This window comes from Vulpes lagopus, chromosome 23, assembly GCF_018345385.1.
Source record: "Vulpes lagopus strain Blue_001 chromosome 23, ASM1834538v1, whole genome shotgun sequence".
Lineage (NCBI taxonomy): Eukaryota > Metazoa > Chordata > Mammalia > Carnivora > Canidae > Vulpes > Vulpes lagopus.
The window spans coordinates 23909719-23934821 of record NC_054846.1 but is presented as its reverse complement, the minus strand read 5'-3'; the positions used below and the strand labels follow the sequence as shown (position 1 = coordinate 23934821).

General features: G+C 36.0%; 1 protein-coding gene across 4 annotated transcripts in view; it reads left to right on the top strand.

The window, feature by feature from the left end:
- UTP20 (UTP20 small subunit processome component) overlaps nt 1-25103 on the top strand; it is a 95223-nt gene that overhangs the window by 39330 nt on the left and 30790 nt on the right. For all 4 annotated transcript variants that reach the window (XR_005985193.1, XM_041738209.1, XM_041738210.1 and 1 more), the window contains exons 25-35: nt 64-189; nt 7564-7730; nt 9662-9870; nt 14829-14972; nt 15867-15946; nt 20091-20308; nt 20848-20992; nt 22135-22222; nt 23238-23381; nt 23577-23627; nt 23744-23896. Coding sequence is in view for 3 of the 4 variants with exons in the window: in XM_041738209.1 (XP_041594143.1) it covers nt 64-189; nt 7564-7730; nt 9662-9870; nt 14829-14972; nt 15867-15946; nt 20091-20308; nt 20848-20992; nt 22135-22222; nt 23238-23381; nt 23577-23627; nt 23744-23896 (1525 nt within the window). In the remaining variant the exon portion in view is untranslated. The remainder of the gene's footprint in view (nt 1-63; nt 190-7563; nt 7731-9661; nt 9871-14828; nt 14973-15866; nt 15947-20090; nt 20309-20847; nt 20993-22134; nt 22223-23237; nt 23382-23576; nt 23628-23743; nt 23897-25103) is intronic.

The window sequence follows — 25103 nt, the reverse complement described above, 5'->3', positions numbered from 1 at the left end:
TGCATTTTTTAAAAATACCATTGATTATTAAGTGATGATTTGTTCTATATTCCGTTTTTAAAGGGAAAACTTACAAAGATTGCTTGAAGACAGAAGCTTTAAGGAAGAGATAGTGCATTTTAGCATTTCTGAAGATAATACGGTAGTGAAAACGGCCCACCGAGCAGATCTGTTTCCTGTTCTGATGAGGTATTTACCCAGTTTAAAACTGAATTTTTTTAAAAGTTAATTACAAAAGTAATTGTGAATATGGTATTATGATTTTCAGTGATTATAATGGAATATTCCATTTTTTATTTTGTTTTTTTTTTAACAAAGTCAAATTGTTATAGAGACTTATTTTAAAATATTTTGTCTGTAACATAAGGAAAGATCTTGCCATGCAGTTATTTTAATAATAATGTTAAAATTAAATCCTGTATTCCTCTTAAGTTTTATTATTGAGAAATAATAAAAATAATTCATTCATTTGGTGTATAACTAATTATGAGGTATAAAAGCTGTTGATTTTTGGTATTGATTATTTAAACATTCACATTACAAACCTTTGTTATTAGCTTTAATTGTTTTCATTGAATTTTCTTGGTTGAAAAAGCAATAGTCAGTAATAGTCATCAAATTGTTAGTCTTCTAAAAAACCCTTTGAGGTTCCATTTTACTGAAAAAAAAGTAGGGAATCCTTGCTCCTTTGAGGGCTTGGTATGACCTAGCTTCAGACTTCTTGTCCAACCACACCACTTCCATTTCCTGGCCCCCTCGGAGCCCACCTCAAAGTCAGTGGACCTGCTGGTCCCTGTGCTTGGAACACGTGAGCACTAGCTCTTCTTTTGCATTCAGTCTCCTCTCGAATGTCATTGTCAGGTTGCCTCCCTTCACCACCTTGTGTAAAGTCCCACCTTCCTTTAATCACCTTTTAGTCCCCTAACCTTGCTTTATTTTTCTTCACAATCATCTGACATAGCCTCTTGTTTATCATTTGTTTCCCCTGCCAGAAGGTAAACTCCATGGCCTATAGTGAATCTAAGCCTAATTAATCTAATTTAATTAATTTTTAATCATAAAGATTTTTTTAAAACCTCTTTTTTCTGTTTTTCTTTTTTTTACTTTGCATATTACCCACACAGTATAGAAGAATTTACTGTGGTGGTAGTGTTTGTGGTTATCCTTGTCTTGCTGCTGGATTTAACAGTAATGTTTCTGTTGCAGCCCTTCTTAAAATTTGTTTTGCTCCTTCTTGGCGGGGGCTGTCACTGAGATGCTTTCAGGGGCCCACAAGGTTAAAGCTTTTTTCAAAATACTACCCAGGGAGGTGGGGCAGGATGGCGGAGGAGTAGGGTCCCCAAGTCACCTGTCCCCACCCACTTACCTAGATAACTTTCAAATCATCCTGAAAACCTATGAATTCGGTCTAAGATTTAAAGAGAGAACAGCTGGAACGCTACAGTGAGAAGAGTTTGTGCTTCTATCAAGGTAGGAAGATGGAAAAAAAAAATACAGATGGAAAAAAGCATCCAAGGGGGAGCTCATTTTAGACATAAGAACACCTACAGCCTGAAAATAAAAGGTTGGAGAAGCATTTACCATTCAGATGGTCCTCAAAAGAAAGCAGGGGTAGCCATCCTCATATCAGATAAATTAAAGTTTATCCCAAAGACTGTAGTAAGAGATGAAGAGGGACACTATATCATGCTTAAAGGATCTATCCAACAAGAGGACCTAATAATCATGAATATTTATGCCCCAAATGTGGGAGCTGCCAAGTATATCAATCAATTAATAACCAAAGTTAAGACATACTTAGATAATAACACTTATACTTGGTGACTTAAATATAGTGCTTTCTGCAATTGACAGATATTCTAAGCACAACATGTCCAAAGAAATGATACACTGGAGCAGATGGATTTCACAGATATTTACAGAACTTTACACCAAATGCAACTGAATACACATTTTCCTCAAGTGCACATGGAACTTTCTCCAGAAGAGACCACATACTGGGTCACAAATCAGGTCTTAACCGATACCAAACGATTGGGTTCGTCCCCTGCATATTTTCAGACCATAATGCTTTGAAACTAGAACCAAATCACAAGAAGAAGTTTGAAAGGATTTCAAACATGTGGAGGTTAAGGACCATCCTGCTCAAAGATGAAAGGGTCAACCAGGAAATTAGGGAAGAATTAAAAAGATTCATGGACACTAATGAGAATGAAGATACAACCATTCAAAATCTTTGGGATACAACAAAAGCCATCCTGAGGGGGAAATACATTGCAGTACAAGCATCCATCCAAAAACTGGAAAGAACTCAAATACAAAAGCTAACCTTGCACCTAAAGGAGCTGGAGAAAAAACAGCAAATATATCCTACACCCAGCAGAAGAGGATAATTAAAAAAGATTCGAGCAGAACTCAATGAAATAGAGACCAGAAGAACTTTGGAACAGATGAACAAAACCAGGAGTTGGTTTTTTGAAAGAATTAATAAGATAGATAAACCATTAGCCAGCCTTATTAAAAAGAAGAGAGAAAAGACTCAAATTAATAAAATCATGAATGAGAAAGGAGAGATAACCACCAATACCAAGGAATACAAGCGATTTTAAAAACTTATTATGAGCAGTTATATGCCAATTGTCTTCTAGACAATCTAGAAGAAATGGACTCATTTCTGGAAAACCACAAACTACCAAAACTGGAACTGGAAGAAATAGAAAACCTGAACAGGCCAATAACTAGGGAGGAAATTGAAGCAGTCATCAAAAACCTCCCAAGACACAAAAGTCCAGGGCCAGATGGCTTCCCAGGGGAATTCTATCAAACGTTTAAAGAAGAAACCATACCAATTCTACTAAAGCTGTTTGGAAAAATAGAAAGAGATGGAGTACTTCCAAACATGTTCCATGAGGCCAGCATCACCTTAATTCCAAAACCAGACAAAGACCCCACCAAAAAGGAGAATTATAGACCAGTATCCCTGATGAACACAGATGCAAAAGTTCTCAACAAGATACTAACCAATAGGATCCAATGATACATTAAGAAGATTATTCACCATGACCAAGTGAGATTTATCCACAGGATGCAAGGCTGGTTCAACACTCGTAAAGCAATCAGTGTGATTGATCATATCAACAAGAGAAAAAACAAGAACCATATGATCCTCTCAAGAGATGCAGAGAAAGCATTTCACAAAATACCGCATCCATTCCTGATCAAAACTCTTCAGAGTGTAGGGATAGAGTGAACATTTCTCAGCATCTTAAAAGCCATCTACAAAAGGCCCACAGCAAATATCATTCTCAATGGGGAAACACTGGGAGCCTTTCCCCTAAGATCAGGAACAAGACAAGGATGTCCAGTCTCACCACTGCTATTCAACATAGTACTGGAAGTCCTAGCCTCAGCAATCAGGCAACAAAAAGAAATAAAAAGCATTCAAATTGACAGAGAAGAAGTCAAACGCTTCCTCTTCGCAGATGACATGATACTGTACATAGAAAAACCAAAAGACCCCACCACAAGATTGCTAGAACTCATACAGCAATTCGGCAGTGTGGCAGGATACAAAATCAATGCCTAGAAATCAGTGGCATTTCTATACACTAACAATGAGACTGAAGAAAGAGAAATTAAGGAGTCAATCCCACTTACAATTGCACCCAAAAGCATAAGATACCTAGGAATAAACCCAACCAAAGGGGTAAAGGATCTATACCCTAAAAACTACAGAACACTTCTGAAAGAAATTGAGGAAGACACAAAGAGATGGAAGAATATTCCATGCTCATGGACTGGAAGAATTAATATTGTGAAAAAATGTCAATGTTACCCAGGGCAATGTACACATTTAATGCAATCCCTATCAAAATACCATGGACTTTCTTCAGAGAGGTGTAACAAATCATCTTAAGATTTTTGTGGAATCAGAAAAGACCCTGAATAGCCAGGGGATTTTTTTATTTTTATTGTTTTTATTATTTTTATTTTTTATTTTTTTAGCCAGGGGCATATTAAAAAAGAAAACCAGAGCCGGGGACATCACAATGCTGGATTTCAAAAAGCTGTGATCATCAAGACAGTGTGGTAGTGGCACAAAAACAGACACATAGATCAGTGGAACAGAATAGAGAATCCAGAAGTAGACCCTCATCTTTATGATAAACTAATATTCAACAAAGCAGGGAAGATTATCCACTGGAAAAAGACAGTCTCTTCAATAAATGGTGCTGGGAAAAAAATAAATAAATAAAAAAATAAAATATAAATAAATAAATAAATAAATAAATAAATAAATAAATAAATAAATGGTGCTGGGAAAATTGGACAGTCATGTGACACCATACACAAAGATAAACTCAAAATGGATGAAAGATCTAAATGTGATACAGGAATCCATCAAAATCCTAGAGGAGAACACAGGCAACATCCTTTTTGAACTTGGCCACAGCAACTTCTTGCAAGATACATCCATGAAGGCAAGAGAAACAAAAGCAAAAATGAATTATTGGGACTTCATCGAGATAAGAAGCTTTTGCACACCAAAACAGTCAACAAAACTCAAAGACAACCTACAAAATGAGAGAAGATATTTGCAAATGACCTATCAGATAAAGGGCTAGTTTCCAAAATCTGTAAAGAACTTATTAAATTCAACAGCCAAGAAACAAAGAATCCAATCATGAAATGGGCAAAAGACATGAACAGAAATTTCACAGAGGAAGACATAGACATGGCCAACAAGCAAATGAGAAAATGCTCCACATCACTGGCCATCAGGGAAATACAAATCAAAACCACAATGAGATACCACCTCACACCAGTGAGAATGGGGAAAATTAACAAGACAGGAAACAACAAATGTTAGAGAGGATGTGGAGACAGGGGAACCCTCTTGCACTGTTGGTGGGAATGTGCACTGGTACAGCCCCTCTGGAAAACTGTGTGGAGGTTCCTCAAAGAGTTAAAAATAGATCTGCCCTACGACCCAGCAATTGCACTGCTGGGGATTTACCCCAAAGATACAGATGCAGTGAAATGCCGGGACACGTGCACTCCAATGTTTCTAGCAGCAATGTCCACAATAGCCAAACTGTGGAAGGAGCCTCAGTGTCCATTGAAAGATGAATGGATAAAGAAGATGTGGTTTATGTATACAATGGAATATTACTCAGCCATTAGAAACAACAAATACCCACCATTTGCTTCAACGTGGAGGACCTGGAGGGTATTATGCTGAGTGAAATAAGTCAATCGGAGAAGGACGAACATTATATGGTCTTATTCATTTGGAGAATATATAAATGTTAGTGTAAGGGAATAAAGGGAAAGGAGAGAAAATGAATGAAAATATCAGTGAGGGTGACAAAACATGAGAGACACCTAACTCTGGGAAATGAATAAGGGGTAGTGGAAGAGGAGGTGGGCAGGGGGTTGGGGTGACTGGCTGGTGGGCACTGAGGGGGGCACTTGGCGCAGTGAGCACTGGGTGTTATGCTATATGTTGGCAAATTTAACTCCAATTAAAAAAAAAAAAATACTACTCAGACACCTTTTCCCACTCTGCCAACATTTGTGCTGACAACGCAAAAAACAAATGTAAAACTGCCAGTGCCTTAGCACTAATCACGACAGTGGCTCCAAACCATACGAGTCAGTCTTCATTGTCACACAGCTGGTGTTTAAGAAAAAAAAAACAAACGCTAGTTTCATTTCATGTTCTTGGTGAATCTTAATCCTTGAGTGCTTGTCATTGTATTGATTTATATGACAAAATGGGAAGTGCGCATAAAGCACTTCTGAATATTAGTTATCCCATTGATTGGCATGTTTTCCAAATAACCAATGCATGCTACACAATCATTCACAGCTAAAGATCAATTCAAAGTGCAAGATAGATAGGTTTTAATGTAACAGAGATCACAAAGCTTATTAATAAGACTGGAATCTGCCTTGCAACTAGCCTTTAAGAAACTACCACTTGTTGAGGTCTGGTATAGTATCAAAGTGGAATATCCACAATTATCTCAAAAGAATTATCTGAAAGTTTATGAAATATTTTTCCCTTCGCCAACTGCATATTTGCTTACGGCTGGCTTTTCTGCAGCTGTAACATAATGCAGCTGATTAAATGCAGAAACAGATAGGAAAATCCAGTTATTTTCTAATAAACAAGACAATAAAAAAATGTGGGGAGGAAAAATTAAAGTATGCCTTTAGGCTTACTAATTTTTGGTGGGGAGAGGTTTGGAAGATAAAATTTTTCATTAAAAATGTTACTTACATTAACTCATTTTAATTTCTACCAAGATAGGGCACCGTGGCTTAGTAGGTTAAGTGTCTGACTTCAGCTTGGGTCATGATCCTAGGATCCTGAGATCCAGTCCCATGTCAGACTCCCTGCTTCTCCCTCTGCCCCTCCCTCCTGCTTGTGCATGCTCACACATGTCTTCACACAACGCTGTCTCTTATGCTCTCTTTCTCAAATAAATAAAATATTTTTTAAAAATAACTTCTACTAAGATAAATATCAGTAAATAAAACTCACACAACAGCTCTTTGGGGATCTCAAAAATGCTGATGAGTATAAAGGGGTTCTAATATTGAAAAGTTTAAAAACCACGGTGTTTAAATTTTGAATGTTAAAGCAATAACATTTGTTATAAATTAACACTTGTACTAAGAAAGTAAGTCCTATGACTAGGGTGTTTAGTATTTTATCAGGAATGGATGTTGAATCTTTTTAGAATGTCTATTAAGCATGGATTAAAATGATAATATTTTTCCAATGAGCCATTGATCTATATCAACTCATTAGACTTTGCTAGTGATTGTTTCTTGTTTTCCAGGGGAAAATTTAATATTGTTTTAATGCAGCACTGGATTCTGTATTTAGAAATGGGTTTTATGTTTATAAGCAAGAATGGTATATAATTTTATTTTTGTTCATCATCTCATCTCAGTATCACAGTTATACCACCTTCATAAATGGAAAAGGACTGTTCCTTCTTTCTCTTATCTATGAAACTTCATAGCATGGGAATTAGTTTTCCTTAAAAATTTAAAAAATTCATCTGAGTTTCATGTTTACTCATGATTACTCTTCTGTTCAGGTTTTCTTCTTAAGTTCCTTTTCCTTATTTGTTTTGTTTTTTTCTTTTTCAGAAAATTACCCACTTAAGACTTTCCAGTTTCCTTATTTTACTTAGTTGTATTCACTTATTTCCTTTTAATCTACATATTCTTTTCTTTTTTCTTTTTCTTTTTTTTTCATTTTCATTTGGCTTGCCTATTTTACTACTTTTTTCCTTCTACAAAGAACCACCTTTTGGCCTTTATTTTTATTATTTTCTTCTTCCTGTTTCCCTCAGCCATAGTTTTTGTTGTTGTCATTGTTTTTCTAAATTTTGTATGTTCAATATCTAATTTCTATTTTCATCCTTCCTTGTTTTATATTTTAAGTCTTTTGAATTGCTCTTCTAACCTCTTAGAAAAACAAAATGACTAGCATTATGTTTTAGGATTAATGTGCAAACAAAATAATGTTTTTTGACTTTTTAGAATTTTGTATGGCCGAATGAAGAATAAGACTGGCAGTAAAACTCAGGGGAAATCTGCTTCAGGCACTCGTATGTCCATTGTTCTGAGGTTCCTCGCTGGGACCCAACCAGAGGAGATCCAGATGTTCTTAGACTTGCTGTTTGAACCTGTGAAGCACTTCAAGAATGGTAGCTATCAACTTCCTGCTACTCTGAATGTGTGTTGTCTGCTGTAGACTTTGAATGTCTCAGGCTAGATTTCCCATGCTCTTGGACATCTTCTAATAGGATTATTCTTCCCAATCTCATTGGCTGCCTTTTGGCTAAAGTATAATCATTTTAAAATTTTGATTAAATTAGATGGAGCTCACAGTTGATCCTGGAGATTACCATCATCCATGGATCAATAAGCCCCTAATTAGAAAATGTGTATTTTGGGAGGCACCTGGTTGGCTCAGTTGGTGGAGCATGTGACTCGATCATGCGGTTGTAAGTTTGAGGCCCATGCTGATTATAGTGATTACTTTAAAAAAAAAAAAGAAAACTAAAAAGGAAAGATAAGGAACATGTATTGTTGTTGTGCATTTAGGCATTTGAAAAATGTTACTTACCCAAATATAATGAATAGGTTTTTCTTTATCCATTCACAAAGTCATTTATCTATGGAGTAATGATTTGTTGAATACCTCCTGTACACTTTTCACTTTTGAAAGCAGAAAAGTAAGTATTGATGCTCTCAACCACACTACCTAAACAAAGTAGAGGTAATAAGTAGGTACAGTGAACTGATTCTCCATATCTAGGAGAATGCCATAGACCAACAGCTCTATGGTCTGTTCTCTGGTATGCAGTGTTAGTAATTAACAATAATAATAGCTCACATTTATTGAGTGCTTACTTCATGCCAGATGTTATAATGGGCCCTTTTGCGTACAACTCCGTTGATCCTTAAGACAGCCTCCTGAGGTATCATTACCTGACCATTCCCATTTTACCAATGAGGAAACTGAGCCTTAAAGAGTTTAGTATTTTGCTTATGACTATTCAGCTAGAAAATGGCAAATCTGGCAGCCCCGGTGGCTCTGCAGTTTAGAGCCACCTCAGCCCAGGGTATGATCCTGGAGGCTCCAGGGATTGAGTCCCGCGTTGGGCTCCTTGCATGGAGCCTGCTTCTCCCTCTGCCTGTGCCTCTGCCTCTCTCTCTCCCTGTATCTCTCATGAATAAATAAATAAAATCTTTAAAAAAAAAATGGCAGATCTTTCTGACTACAGAATCTCTACTCTTATCCCAAAATTGCTTTGCCTTGGGCAAACACAGGTATTTATTTGTACATTAATGTGTTGGATGAAGTTTTGTATTTTTTCTGTGATAATGGGTTCAGCTGTTAAAATGTTTTTGTTCAGTATAATATTGCCCTGTGAAGGAAGTTGGCCCTGATGAAGACAAAGGCTTTTTGCTCAGTGAAACAACTTCCATTGTAAGAGGGCAGCTATAAATGATACTCTTTATTGGCTAGATTATTTAGGTGTATGAATTAGTAAGCTCATGATTCCATACCAGTTGGTTTCAAGTAAAGCTCAAGCAATAACAATTCAAGTCTTTTAAGTAAATTATAGAATCAATTTGGTACCTGTTTATAAAGGACTATTGTTTTATTCATTCACCAGGGGCGGCAAGAGAAAACATTTGATTCTCAGCACTTGAGAAGCTTCTAATGTAGCAGACAGGACATTTTCTCTGAAACTGCTCAAGTCAACATAGACAGTGAAAGCTGAGAATGAGAAAAATGTATAGGAAGTCCCTAGGTAGAACAAAAGACTATTGATAACTCAGGTTTGGGGAAGTAGTCTAAATAGGATGAGAATGGGGCTTAGAGACTTAGTCCTGGCACAAGTTTCTCCTTTATTCTCAGTTTCCTCATCTACAAAGTGCTAATACTAAAACCCAACATGCCTAGCTCATTGAATATTTGGTAAGAGAATCAGGAGAAAATACATTAGGAAAGTATATTATCATCTATAAATCATTAGAACAGAAAATACTGTATCATTGAGGGAAATTAAGAGGAAGCTGTAATTAGAGAGTAAGTAACTAATATTTGCTTTTACACGCCATCTAGGAGAATGCCATTCTGCTGTCATTCAAGCAGTAGAAGACTTGGATTTGTCTAAAGTTCTGCCTTTAGGTCGTCAGCATGGTATTCTAAATAGCCTTGAAATAGTATTGAAGAACATTAGTCATCTGATCAGTGCATACTTACCAAAGATTTTGCAGATACTGCTATGCTTGACAGCAACTGCATCACACGTCCTCGACCAACGAGAAAAGGTGAGAGAGATTCACTGCAGTTGCTTTCTTCTTGGGCCAGTAAGAGTCTGCATTTCACTCGGAAAATTGGTTGGGAGCTGAATATCTAGCAGTCTTCACTGTTCTAAATATTTATGTGTAGTTGGAGAATGCAAATTATTGGTCACCCTTGAGCAACATGGGTTTAAACTGTGTGAGTCCACTTATAAATGGGATTTTTTTCCCCAATAAACACAGCACACTACCATAAATATACGTTCTCTTCCTAATTATTTTCTTAATAATCATTTCTCTAGCTGACTTTATTATAAAGAGTACAGTATGTAGTACATATAACATACAAAGTATGTGTTAACTGTTTATGGTGTTAGTAAGGCTTCCAGGCAACAGTAAGCTATTAGTAGTTAAGTTTTAGAAGAATAAAAAGTTATGCATGGATTTTTTTACGGTGTAGGGATTAGTGCCCCTGACCCCTGCATTGTTCAAGGGTCAGCTGTGTGTCACTTGTATATTTTAAAGAGATTCAAATAATAGGATGTGAGTTAGTTTTGTACACATCTCAGAAGCTCAAGTCAGGGATAGTTGAGCTGATATTTCTTATTTTAATTTCAAGAGCTTAGAGGTATAGGATATTTTCCAGCACTATCCAGAATGGTTGGAGAATGAACAAAATACTGTTAATAATATCATTCTTGTTATTTTGAGATAAGAGTTGCCAGAGGTCTTTTAAAAGTAAATGCTTGCCTGGTATAAGTGCAACGTTTTGAATAAAGACAGAGAAGCAGCAAGACCTGGCAGCCACCTAATTGCCAGAGGCCTCACAAGTTAGTGCTCAGTAAATATTTTCTGAATTGCATTAAAGGCAATATATTTATATTCTGTTGGAAGAAGTATGTGGGCATAAGTATACTCTCTGGAGAGCTTAGGGAAATTTAATGTCCTTATGGACTAAAGGCTTCTTTGTGGGACTTGAAGATCTAGACTCAGATTTCTACTGTAAATTCTCAGTTAATGATAAATAGGCATGGTTTTAATTGGGATAAAATCTTTTCATTTGATTTATGGATATGCCTGGTCAACTGCCTTTCAGATATGGTCATGATAACTGAAAATTGACAGCCAAAATTTTAGGCTGTTTTTTGGGCCACACACAGTTATAAATCTGCTTTAGTGGTAAATAATATTCTCTGGTTACCATGCTCCAGGGATTTAGAATACATCTTCTGTTTTGTTAGGCACCATTTTGTTTTCTTTATTCTTTCATTCATTCCTCCAACAAATATTAATTGAGCCCCTGTTATGTGACAGGCACTGTTCTAAGCACTGGAAATGGAACAGTGAACAAAGCAAACAAAAATTCCTGTCCATTTATTCAATAAATATTATTTCACACCTCCTATCTACCAGACATCATTCTAGGTGGGGAATGAGACAGGTTTATATCCATTGACTGACCTGAGCCTGGACTCTTCCTTCTCACACTGATGCCTGAAACTCCCCGCAGGAATCTGGGGGACGTACAGGACTCTACCTCATCTGTTTACCATCTCAGGACTGACTGTCCTTTGCTGCCTGCTGTCTAGTAGCTGAAAATCATTGTCTCATGTATTCCCTTTAGTTTTTAGTTGCTTGAGAGGGAAGGCCAAATCTAGTCCCTGTTGATCCACCTTGAAGAGATATGGAGAAACCATGAGAGAGGAGCAGCCACAGTCCTCTAACACAAGCTAGGAACAGCTCATGTTCTCAACAGCTAGAGCAGAATCCTCCTAATGCCCAAGGCACCAGGAAGATTCCTAGGCAGGGGATTGCCTCAGTAGGGGAACCAGATTAGCTCTGGAGTAAAGGCTGCCCTGGCAACACCTTACAGAGCTGACAAAGATCAGACTTATCCCAAACAAATTAATTGCATATGAGAACAAAACTCAAAAGCTTTCAAATGATGTAAATGAAAACAAAATTCACAATGTCTGACATCCAGTCAAGTTTTACCAGGCATGCTAAGAAGGATGAAAATTTTCCTCATAATGAGGAGAAAAATCAGTCAATAGAAGCAGACCCAGCAGTGGCATAGATGATATAATTAGCCAAAAACTTAAAAAAGGTAGTAGGAGTATACTCCATAGATTCACAAAAGTAGAGGAAAACATGAGCATGTTGAGGAGAGACATGAGGATGTGAAGAATTTAAAATAAAATGAGAGGATGTGATAGAAAATTACCAAACTGGGAATGGATGGTCAGTGTCGTGTCTGAGGAGGTGGTATTTGAACTCATGTATTTACCCAGCTATGGGAAGAACATTTCAAGCAGAGAAAAATGACTAGTGGTGCCAAGTTGTGGAGGTAGAACCGCTTTGGCACATTCTAAGAACAGAGGGCAAGATAGCTAGAGCACAAGGAGCGAGAAGAAGCCTATCACATAAGGTTGAGAGGTAGGTGGGGCCTCATGGGCTTATGGGTTCCACATGGATTGACTCCAAAGTATACTGGAAAACCTGAAAAGGTTTGAAGCCAGGATAAGGTCTCTCTGATGTTTTTAAAATTTCACTCTGCTTACTCTGTGGGAAAGAGGCTTGGGGGGCAGGCAACAGTGGAAGCTGAAAAGAAGTCTTGGGAAATTCTTTCTCTCTGTTATTTAAGAGCTTCATGGCCACAGGAAGAACTCTGAGAATTTTCATTTTGTGCCAAATAGTGAGTGACAATGACTTTATCTATATATGGATATATTAAATCATGAAAGGTTAGAGATTTTATAAACCGTGTAAGTTCTCTGACTTGTTGGTTAACTTAGAAGAAGTTACTCAGTAATGCAGCTTTACTCCTGAGTCAACAGTCAGTAACTCAAAAAGTCATTTATGCAATTTCATAGATCATTAGTTAGTGAGGTGCTAAACTTTTTGACAGTTTGGAGCTTTTAAAAAAAAATATTGGACAAGTTCAAAGAATTCCTTGAGGTACCGTAATGAATTACTGTATAGTAATACTGCTTAAGTAAGTTAAACTTTGTTGGTGGGTTTGAGCTAAGTTACACATTTACATTTTTTGTATCTTTTAGTTCCTCCAAGTCATGGACTGACACTGAAGTGAATATCACAGGGGTTGTTTTGGTTTTGCTTTCATTATTTTGGAACATTTAAACAATGGAATAACTCAGGCATATGGACTATTCCTCTGGAACTAGAGTCTACAATTGCTTCCTGGGCTTTTCTCAAGTTTACTGAAAATTATTGATTAAACTGGGCAGCTGGCACCATAGTAACAGATGTGGATCCTACACAGGGCAGTGGGAAGAGGGAGAAGGTGGCGGTATCTGACTTGATATCATATTTTTGCTAAGGTTAGTTTCTTAAACTTGTTCCAGGGGATCATGATACCATGTTTTTTCAAAAGCAGTAATAATTTTTATCTCTCAGTGAACATGACAGAGCTGATAATGAAAATACTGCCCTAGAAATGAAGCAAAGCACAGTGACCTGCAACTGTATCCCCTGGGGCTTGCCTGTTATCTCCTGTCTTTGTAACTTGCATAAAGAGATAATTAGCCAAAAGTAGATGGTAGAAGTCTGATGGGTACATGAAATATGATGATACCTGAGACCTTGCATGGCATATTAATAAATTTTTATTCCTTTTCACTTGCCTTTAAAATGTGTTGTCCTAGATTCAGATACTTCCATTGATCAAAGTATCCAGTTTTCCTGACAGTATAACTTCCCTATTCATTTTTTTCATGATATTATGGCCATAAAACTTGATGTTCATTATATTATTGTGTTGTCTTCATAAATTTCAGGGTGGTGGTGTTTAATTTTTGTAGATAATTAAGTCCCATGTAAAAATAAGTTGCCACTTATATATCCAGAGCCCACAGTATATTAATCAAATGGAAAAACAATCAGAAGTTGCACCTTTCCCCATATATTTGGTTTTTACAACATTCCTTTAAGATCCACTAGAAATTCTACCTCTTTCATGAAGCTTTTCCTTTTTTCAAATTTATAATTCCTCTCCTATTGAGTATCTTTGTCATTTTCAGTCTGTCACATAATTTAATACATTTTCCTTCAGTGAGATTTTAAGCTGAAGTCAGAACTATGGCTGTCATGCCATTGGGGTCATTGGTGGGGCCTGAGTAAATTATTCTACTCAGAGCCTGAACAAACTGGCCACATATTTATGATTTTGTAACTCATAGGGAAGGGGGGTGCCACTAGAAGTAGTTATGTTATGAAAGAGGTTTGCTGTTAATTCAGACTCCCACCCACTCCAGACTTTGTGCTTCTAAACAGATAAATTTTGATTTTTTTCAAATTATATTTTTCTTTAAATTATATATTTTGAGATCTTCCCATGCCTTGATTCAGGCACCTCATTCTCTTATACTGTATGAAGTATTTAATACATAGAAAGACAGTAAATTCTTTTAACTAGTCTCCTAGACTAAGTTACAAGAATAATTGAAAACTCTTAGCTTTAGAAAAAGTAAAAAATAATAATACAAGTTATGAAAACAAAAAAGAAAGTGACTTTCATTTGATATAAAGGTTTAATTTTTCCCCCTAATCTAAGGCATTGTGATGTCAAAAACTAAAAAAAAGTTTTGTTTTATTTAGAATGTTCTGTTCATAGGAAGAAATCAGGGTTTTATTTGAGACAATTAGTTGGATAAAGAAATACAACAATGTAGGACACAAGACAGCTGTTTGACTTGTGATCCCCCCTCCTCACGGACACTTTAACATAATGGAGCGCATCTCACCATTTGATCTTTTTAAGTCTCTCCTTTCCCATTTTGTTCAATGAGAACAGCAATACTATAATGCTCAGTGGAATTTCCATGTGATTCAGAGCCAGAGTCACAAGACTTAATAATAGGATTTCCAGTTTGATTTTTAGTCATCTGAGCAATAGTGCCTCCTTAAGGAATCAAAGATAAAAAATGAAATAACTTTTTTTTTAAGGGAAGATCTTTGTTTTACAGATACAACTCAGGTTTATTAACCCACTGAAAAATTTAAGACGTCTTGGAATCAAAATGGTAACTGACATCTTTTTGGATTGGGAGTCTTACCAATTCAGAACAGAAGAAATTGATGCTGTCTTTCACGGCGCCGTTTGGCCCCAGGTGAGCTTTGTTACTACACTCTGCATGGATACCTTCTGCTTCTTCCTTTATTATTGTGTTATTTAACCAGGGCAGTCCACACCCAGACACTAGTGCCTGTCCTGGTCTTTTCTTTTACGGCGAGTCTTTCTTTGCTTCTGGAAGTTTTAGAACTGTTTTCTTGCCTCCACTGTCACCTAAAGCTCAAGAGCTGGTTTCTGTAATACCATGACATTTATACTTAAGGTCAATTTGAATATGGTTGTGTCTCTTAAGCAAATGGAATGTAACTGTTGTAGCACCTCAATGATGTGTCTCTGGATTTTGCGAAGATAAAATACAGATATTCTTGTTACATATTTCCTTGTTTGTAACCATTTTGTGATGAAACTATAGCTAAAAAGAGTTTAGAGGAGACTTGATTTTAGGAATTCTAGCTGCTTTAGCTCTGTCATTTCTAACCAGTTGAAACCTACAGTACCTCCTTCCTTTTAAATGTCTAGCACTTCTTGCTCATCTTTGTTATTTTTCCCCTGTAGATATTATTTTGGATTCCTTTTTTTTTTTTTCCTTTAAATGTTAAATGTTAATCTCTGCCCCTTGGCTTTTTATCCTCTGGTGTGGTTTCTTTTTTTCTTTTCTTTTTTCTTTTTCTTTTTTTTTTAAGATTTTATTTATTTAGAGAGAGAGGCAGAGACACAAGCAGAGGGAGAAGCAGGGTCCTCGCAGGGAGCCCAATGCGGGACTCGATCCCCAGACTGGGATCATGCCCTGGCTGAAGGTAGATGCTCAACTGCTGAACCACCTAGGCGTCCCCTCTGGTGTGGTTTCTATACTGGTCCTGCTTTTCAGTTGTATTTTCCCAACAATTCTGTATATGTTTTTATTTTGTTTCTGTTTTTAATTTTGTCTTAGATCAGAAGGCTTGGATCTGAGAGTCAGTATTTTCCTACTCCTCTGCTGAAACTAATTAGTATCTGGAGCAGAAATGCAAGGTATGACCGTTTTTCTCCCACCTTTGAAAAGGACAGTGTTTTAAAGGACTTTAAAGGACTAGGTTTGACCAGAATGAGTCAAGGTTACTAATAATGTAATTTGTGGTGATATACCACAGATGCAGTTAAAGAGAATAAGGCAGCTGAATTTCAAAATATGCAGTTTAAAGAAAAATACAAGTTGCCAAACAATGTAATCCAAGAAATATACCTGTGCATGCATATAAATATAAAATGAAGTAGAAAATGTCTAGAAACTACTAATGTTAAGTGTGGAGGTTTGGGTACCCCAGAGCAGAGAAGAGGTACTTTTTATGATATATCTTTGGGTTGTTCATTTATAATTTTAAAAAACAGAAAATATAGGTAAAATAACATTTTACAACTTAAGTTAAAGATTGTAGGGTATATATTATAGCAAAACTTATATACTTTTACTAGTTCAGTTTCATTAAAAATCAAAAGTATTGGAATTGATACGGATGTTCTTCTAATGTGTAGTAATTGTTTCAGTAGTTTGATTTGGCCCAGAAAAGGGAAAAACAGAACGTGAAACATGGCAGATACAGGTTCTCACTGCTCTCTGAAAGTAGAGCATTCCTATGAGACCTTTCATAAGCTGAAATAGCATCAAACAAAGAGGTAATTACTACTAATTAAAATGGAAGAATGTTTTAGTGTTCCTAGATCCAAAAAATTACTTCTCTTAAGCTTTTCCAATACCTTGGGTCACATCTTGCTAAGGGATGCACAAAATAAATTGAGATAAAGCACAGATGCTCCCAGACACAGTTCACAGCTCTGGTGGCTGAATGCAGACACGCTGAGTGTAGTTTCTAGGGAAGGAACCTGACAGGGGCCACTGTCACTGCTCAAAAGGTGCATGCTGTCCCTGTAACGGCTTGCTGCAAAACAAATGGTGAAGTCTGTTTTAGCTTACCACCTTCTTTCATAAAAGCAAAGTGGTTATAACATGAATTTTTGAAAAGCCAGGGATACCTGTATTTATGCCAGCATATAAATAATACTATTTTTTGAATTCTTGCTTAAAAATAAAAACTGATTTGTAATTGGCATTCTATGTCTTTTTCCCAGTTACCACTTAAAATCAGAAAATTTTCACAGGCCATTTAGATTTCCTAGATGTCTCCTGTTCTTATGAAACTACGTCCAAATATTTAGAGAGCTCTCATGGTCATAAGTCAACATCCTTTTGAGGACATTATGAGCTGTTCACAGGACCTTCCTCCATAGATGGTTCAGAGATGCTTGTGTCACAGACCTAATGCACATTTCCTGAAGAGTGTAGAAACATATGTTGTTTATCTCAGTGATGGAAACAGACTTAAGTTTGCCCTCATCTGTCTTGAAGAATGAAAGGTAGAATTAAAAAAAAAAAAAACTGTTGATTCAGTAAATGCCAACATTTTAATATCTTGGGCATCACTTTTTACAAAATTGGTATCATACTATATAACCGGCTTTTGATTTTATTTTTTTATGTACCTTTATATCATGAATATTACCCCACGTCATTAAATAGTCCTCAGAAACAAACCAAATACCTTGACATCATCTTCCTCAGGAAAACCTGTTTAAAATATTTTTACTGGTAGTAAGGACTCTCTTATTTCCCAACTTGAGAAAGTAGTTTCCTATCTTGTCTTGTAACTGGACATTTATAAGCAGCACTTCATAGGCATGCTTGAGGAATGCTTTATAGTTGTATAATTTGTATGCAAATGACCCATGAAGGACATCTCATCCAAGAAGACCTGGCAATAGTAACTCCCTTTTATATTAGTTGGATCATTTGTTACTTAGGGTACAGACCTTCATCACTGGATGCTACCTCATCATATGTTCTGCAGTTTCTCTCTCATTATGGGTCAGAGAAAAATAGAAGCCACAGAGCAATAGAGGAGGTATGCTGCAGAACTTTTTAAAAATTTTTCGGTATGTAAAAAAATGTTTTCATATGTGAAAGAAATCTTTGGATGGATTAACTTTATTTGAAATCTCCAACAGCTGATGTGCGTATATTGTTGTGTGTGGGAGAATTGAAGAAAGAATATTTCAGAACCCCTTCATTGGAATGTGATTCTTCAGTAAAAAAAAAGAAAAAAAAAATCCATTTTGAAGGATGGTTACAGTTTACATAGTGCCAGACATTTCAGCAGGTTTTCATCTACAGAGAAGTTGAGCATTTTACCTTGTATTTGGACAGATGCAAGTAGAGCTGAACTATAGCCAGTATCTTCAAGCTTATAACTAAGGTTAAATTGTCTCAGAAGTGAAGTGATCTCAGGACAACAAAAACTTGCTCCCTAACTAGAGTGATTATATAATCCCAACTGTATGCCTGAGGGCGAAAAGAGATGCTATAAATAATTAAGCCAGAACAACCAGCATAGACCAGGAATGTCCCTGGCCACTCTCTAATAGCTGCTCTGGTTCTGACTGCCATGGCCTCCATGAGGCTCCATCTCTCCTTCCTCTGAGCTTTCCACCCCTGGAAGGGTCTATGATCACATGCCACCATTAGTACACTCATCTCTTAATAGCTGACCTACCTAAAGCTGCCTGAGGGCAGAGACTGTTTCATATTTATTACTGCATCTCCCTCCACAGGGGATTTTGTGCCCCTCTTAATCCGTGGTTAGTCAATATTCATTACATTTTCTTTTTTAAGATTTTATTTATTCATGAGAGACACAAAGAGAGAGAGGCACAGAGACACAGGCAGAGGGAGAAGCAGGTTCCATGCAGGGAGCCTGATGTGGGTCTCGATCCCAGGACTCCAGGATCACACACACCCTGGGCTGAAGGCGGCACTATACTGCTGAGCCACCCGGGCTGCCCGGTATTCATTACATTTTGAAAGTGACTGAAATTTCTGACAGCGCCGTACACGGAGCATGTCTAGTGTACCTTGGCATCAGGTTATACTGCTGTTTAGTAAACACAATATGGTCACTTAGAAGTTGCATTGAGTTTAAATGGGTTCTTGCTAGGACCTTGGCAGCAATCAAAGCAGTCCTCTCACCTTTTGTGCTTGAAAAAATGTTAAGACAGTGTACTGCATACTGTTAAGAGAACAGTCTCCAAAGCCACACAAACCTAGATTCAAATCCTAGCACCACTGCAGGTTGTTTGACAAAATTGGCCTCTCTGAGCCTCAGTTTCACCACCTGTAGAATAGATAGAAATAATAGCAGTACCTACCTTACTGATAATAGAGATGATAACATGTAAAGGACCCTGCTTGGTTCCTGCGCACGCTCTGCGTAATACCTGTTGGACAAAGATGTATGAATACAACCACCTAGAACTTTTCCTCAGTTTGTTACTACTAAGTATATTATAGGTGCTTGAGCTCTTTTTCCAACAGTGATAAATTGGTGAAACCATACTCTGAGTCTTTTTGGTTTTACCTTCCTGTTGATTGTTAAGAGGACTACATCCTTGATGTAAAACAATTGCTGGTTTTCCACTGGTGGAAAGCCTTTGTGCTCTTTACCCTGTTGGTGTGTTTTCTCTGGGTAGGATGCTCCTATCATTTATGTGAGTCTTTCATCTTTGATAATTGGGGATGGATTCACCCACCTCTCCCAAAAAATGATCCTGATCTCTGAATGTTGCATATCCTGGTACAGCAAATGTTTCTTTGGTCTGTACTCCTGATTCTCATGTTTGAAGCACTGGTTTTTTTTGTGAGTGTATGAACATTCATGTTCTAGAAGGTTTCTAAATAAAAAAATAGCCTGTCTTCAATACATTTCTTTTAGAAAAGGCTTAGATTTTGGAGTTAGACTATGGCTCACATCTCAGCTTTACTACTTCTAGCTTAGTGGCTTTAGACAAGTCAGGTTTTTATCTGTAATGTGGGTACAGTGTTACCACATTATAGAGATGTTATGAGGATTAAATGAGAGATATACATAAAGTGCCTAAATACTATAATGTTCGTGAGGTGCCTAAAATTATCCATCCAATTTTAGATTTTAAAGTAATTTCCCTTTTGAGTAATCTTATTAGTGTTCATATATATATATAAACTCAATATGAAAATTCATATGGAATATGTTTTCAGAAATAAATGTATTGAGAAATAAGATGACAATTTCAATGTTTTTCTTTGCAGATACTTCCCTTTCCTGGCTAAACAGAAGCCTGGGTACCCAGAGTATGATATCCTAACCAACGTTTTTGCAATTCTCTCAGCAAAGAATCTCTCTGAAGCCACAGCCTCTATGGTGATGGATATAGCCGATGACCTTCTTAACCTTCCAGATTTTGAACCCACAGAAACACTTTTGAGCTTGCCAGTAACTGGATGCATATACACAGAAAGTGCAGATGGTATGTGTGCTGTACAAAGCAAATGAGTCCTGGTTTTTGAAGTAGCATTTGTGCCCTCAGAAAGGAAAAAGTCAATACAATTTGACTCTTTTAATTACTTATATTATCAAAAGAGTTTCTTTTGATAATAGGAATTAATGCCAATTCATATAAACTGAATTTTCTTTGCAGTAGTAGAAATTTAGATTACTTATGCTCCAGAACACTCAACTATCCATCAGGAAATTATTAAAGGACTTCCACTGCCGTGTCTCTGAATTCTTCCTGTCATATTATCCTAGCAGTTCTTTTACTACTACCAAAAACGGTTTAAATAAAACCTCAGGGATATCTTACGTAAATTTTTAATTTAGCTAATAATACATCTATTATGACTAAGAAAATAAGTAATATAATCTTTGGAGTTTAAATTTGTTAAATATTTATAAAAATTTGAGTGCTTTGTCCTTATGAAGATAGTGTGTGATTATCCTTTAAGATAATAGTTAATTAAAATCAAAACATCACTGTTGTTTTTGATTTTGTTTTTGTTTTTTCAGAATCTATCACGATGGGAGGACGATTAATTCTGCCTCATGTACCTGTAATTCTCCAGTATCTCAGCAAAACCACAATAAGTGCAGAAAAGGTGAAAAAGAAAAAGAATAGGGCACAAGTCAGTAAGGAACTTGGCATTCTATCAAAGTAAGTGATACACTGGTCCTTAAAAGATAACATTACTATCCGTGGTTTTAATTTTTGCTGAATTGTATCTAGTTTTTCAATTATTTTAATAACAAGTTGAAAAGGTTTTCAGTATTTTTAAATGCCCTCCCTTTTCAAGTTAATGTAGAATTCCTTTCTCTCCTGGAATATTCATTAGAAAACTTTTATGGCATCTTCATTTTATTATGAAAGAACAGTCTTCAAAATTCTAAAGTAGACTAGTAGATTTGTGTATTTTGTTCAGTTAGAATTTTGAGTTACATGAGATCACTTGGTTTTCATATTTGTTTAAGTTTAATTGATAAAAATAATTCATTTAAAAGAGCAGGTTGTGGTTGTTTTGTTTTTTAAGAGTGGAGATCTTCCAAAGATTTTTAAAGATACTCTTTGGCAGTAGACCTAATAATATATAATTGTGATTTCTGTAGCAAGGTTGGTAAACAAGAGTGCAGAAAATGTTTCTATTTCAGCTCTAAATTGTTACAGTTTATTTCTGTTACCCCAACAATGACAAAAATGATATATTTGAGTCTTTCAAGAACTTCTTTGAAATTTTTTATTTTTACTATTGCATTTCTAAGTTATTCAGAATGGGAAACCACACAAAATACACTCATTAAATTTTATCGCAGGCTGTATGCTAGTGAAAAGAGGCTAAGAGATTAGACACCAGGAAGACCAACGTTTGAAAGGCCTGCTCTACTGCTTCTTAGCCATGTGACATCAGCTTCTCTAAGTCTCAGGATTTTTTGGACAAAATGGGGCTAAATATAATTCCTACATTGAAGGGTATTGGTGGGAGTTAAATTGAAATACTGCACATAAAGCCTTAAAATGGCATTTAATGTTATTTTCTTTGTAAAAGAAATAGGTCAAATTATAGCATCGGTGTTTACTCTGACCCACCTATAAAATCAGACATTATAAGAGAAATTAGATTAGTAGCCGTGAACCTGAAGTTGGAAAGTAGATACTGCTGAGTAAGTGTGTTAAACTGTTCCTACATGAACACATAAAAACCGCCTGTGTCTGTTACATGTTTTTCTACAAAATTTAATTTCTTAGAGAAGTATTCTTAACTTGTATGTCTTCCTTACATATCAGTTTTTCCCCTTCTCTAGGATCAGCAAGTTCATGAGAGACAAAGAACAGAGTTCTCTACTCATTACACTTCTCCTTCCTTTCCTCCAACGTGGCAATATTGCTCAGGTATAAATTCACAGGACATTGGCTTTGTCTTTAAAGTGGCACTTTATTATTAAGATTAATCAGCGAGCAGTAATTTTGGTGGTTAGATTCTGTGATGTATTTGTGAAAAGACTTTACACAGAAATATAAAATTAAAAACAGAGGAGAAACGTTGGAACAGAGGTAGGAATGGGGGCAAGCAAAAGGGTGAAAGCATTCATCATCAATCCTTTCTTTAGCTTCCAATGCATTTCACGATTCTTTTCCCTCTCTCATTTTGATCAGTAAAAAATCTGGAGCCCAAGAAGTGCATCGTATATATGGATCACAGTTGTAGAACTGAATGAAAAGTCAGACTATATTAATATCACTTGTAGCTGAGTTTCTAAGATGGTTTTCAAACCTTAGTTCAATCTCAAGTAAAAAAGTCTTCCTGTGGCTCAAATTTAATGAAGCTTTAGTAGCTACACTATCTCTTACCACACAGTAATTCAGGAGTAGGGAGACCACAAATCTATAGATAACCGGAAGTGTGGATTTTTCTTTGGACTAGACAGTAGACAGTTTTATTCTATTTTCTATTAGAATTAGAATTAAAGGGAGAAATTGTTAATGGACATTATTGTGGATTTTATGTTAAGATGCTAAGAACTTTTAAAGGCCTATAAAATAACTTTTATAATTACTACTTGTGCTTCTTATTCATGATTGTTTTCTATGCAGTAATACATATTTAAAGATTTTATTTATTTGAGACAGAAAGAAAGACCATGAAGGGTGGGAAGGGGCAGAGGCAGAGGGAGAAGCAGACTCCCCAATGAGCAAGGAGCCTGATGCACTCCCAGGAGCCTGAGATGATGACCAGAGCCGAAAGGCAGACGCCCAACCAACTGAACTACCGAGGTCCCCCCTCCACGCCCCCGCTTTTTAAGAATTTATTTATTTATTTGAGACAGAGAGTCTGTGGTATATAATAAAGTCAAGTTGACCAGTTTTCTAAATTACCGAAATGTTTCTCTTAATATTTCTTCTTAAGGATACAGAAGTTGATATTTTGGTGACAGTACAAAACCTGTTAAAACATTGTCTGGAGCCTACAAGCTTCCTCAAGCCTCTAGCAAAACTCTTCTCGGTTATTAAGAATAAGTTGTCAAGACAATTGCTTTGTACAGTTTTCCAGGTCTGTAATACTCATTTTTACCCCAAACCACACCCCTTTTAAAAAAGATATCTGACGTATAACACATATTAACAGCTTTCTTGGTGCCAATATGATGTTTCATATAAATTTAAGTGGAAAGAGGGAGTTGAAGAGAGGGGGGCAGAAAAGTTAAGATTTTATTCAGTAATAATATACTATTTTGATTCCTTTTAGACGCTTTCTGATTTTGAGAATGGATTAAAATATATTACTGATGTTGTCAAGGTAAGAGAGAAAGTCTTATTTCTCTTTTGCTTCAAAAGTATTATCATTTTTGTTTCCTTAAGATTTATATACCTTCATCTATGTTTTCTGTATTTCAATGTTTTTATTTCTTGTAGCTTAACGCCTTTGATCAAAGACATCTTGATGATATCAACTTTGATGTTCGCTTCTCAACATTCCAGAAGATCGCCTCTTACATTAAAGAGATGCAAACTGTGGATGTTAACTACCTAATTCCAGTTATGCATAATTGTTTCTATAATATGGAGGTAGGTTTTTATAGCAAAAAATTTATGAATTGCTTCTCGTTGTTTTGATAACACAACTGTGACCTGATTTCTTAATTTGTGTTTTGAGCAAGACGAGTTTTTGTGTAAAATTTTTTTAATATTTTTTAATTTAAATTCAATTTACCAAAAAAAAAAAAATTTCAATTTGCCAACATATAGTATAACTAAAATTTCTTTTAGTTGCAGGCTATTTTGTTTGGTGAAGACCATATGAGAACATTCTCATGATTGATTGATTGATTGATTGATTTTACATTCTCATGATTTAAAAGACCAATATCTTGAATAAAATAATGCATGTGGAAGCACCTTGAAAAATCTGAAAGCTGTGTAGTAAAATCAGGAAATTTAAAAAGAAAAATAGGGAAATTGATAGAGATAGAAAGTAAGTTAGTAGTTACCAAGGGCTGCTTGGGGAGGGAGGACCTCTGATTGGTACAGGGTTTTGTTTTGAGGCTGATGAAAATGTTCTGAAGTTAGATAGCAGTGATGGTTACATAGCCTTGTGAATATACTATAAAAGCACTGAATTGTACACTTTAAAAGGATGAGTTTTATAGTATTTCAATTATATCAGTTTTTTGAAGTTTCATTTCTATATTACTTGACAATGTGCCCTCTTTTATTGATAAATATAAAGGGTTTGGACGATATTAAATACTATGTTTTTGTCACTCAATTAAAACCCAAAACTGGGGAAAATAAAACCCTTGGTTTATTGTTAACTATGTAAGGGTATCCGTAATCTCTTGGTGGAATTTTATAGTTATTCTCTGATATTATGTAATTATGTAATATATGAAAAAGTAATCTCCCCATCTGGGGCTAATTCTTCATACTTCATGTCAAATTCCAGCACAGAGAATTCCACATCACTGCCTGGTTGGCTGAGCTGGCAATACTTTTTCCACGTTCACTACCTACATTGCTCAAACCAGGAACTGGAACACAACTAACCAGAATTATATCAGCCAACTTTGTTATTTTCAGTGATCATGTGATATTGAATATTGAAAACTGGCTTAGTGCTTTTGTTCTTTTTGCTTGGAGAAATAAAACTAATTGAAAAGTCTATTTCATCATATTTTCCTAATCAGAGTTTTATTTTTCAGTAAGCATGATTTTTCAAAGTTATTTACTATAGGCATACCTCATTTTATCACACTTTGCAGATACTGTTGGGGGT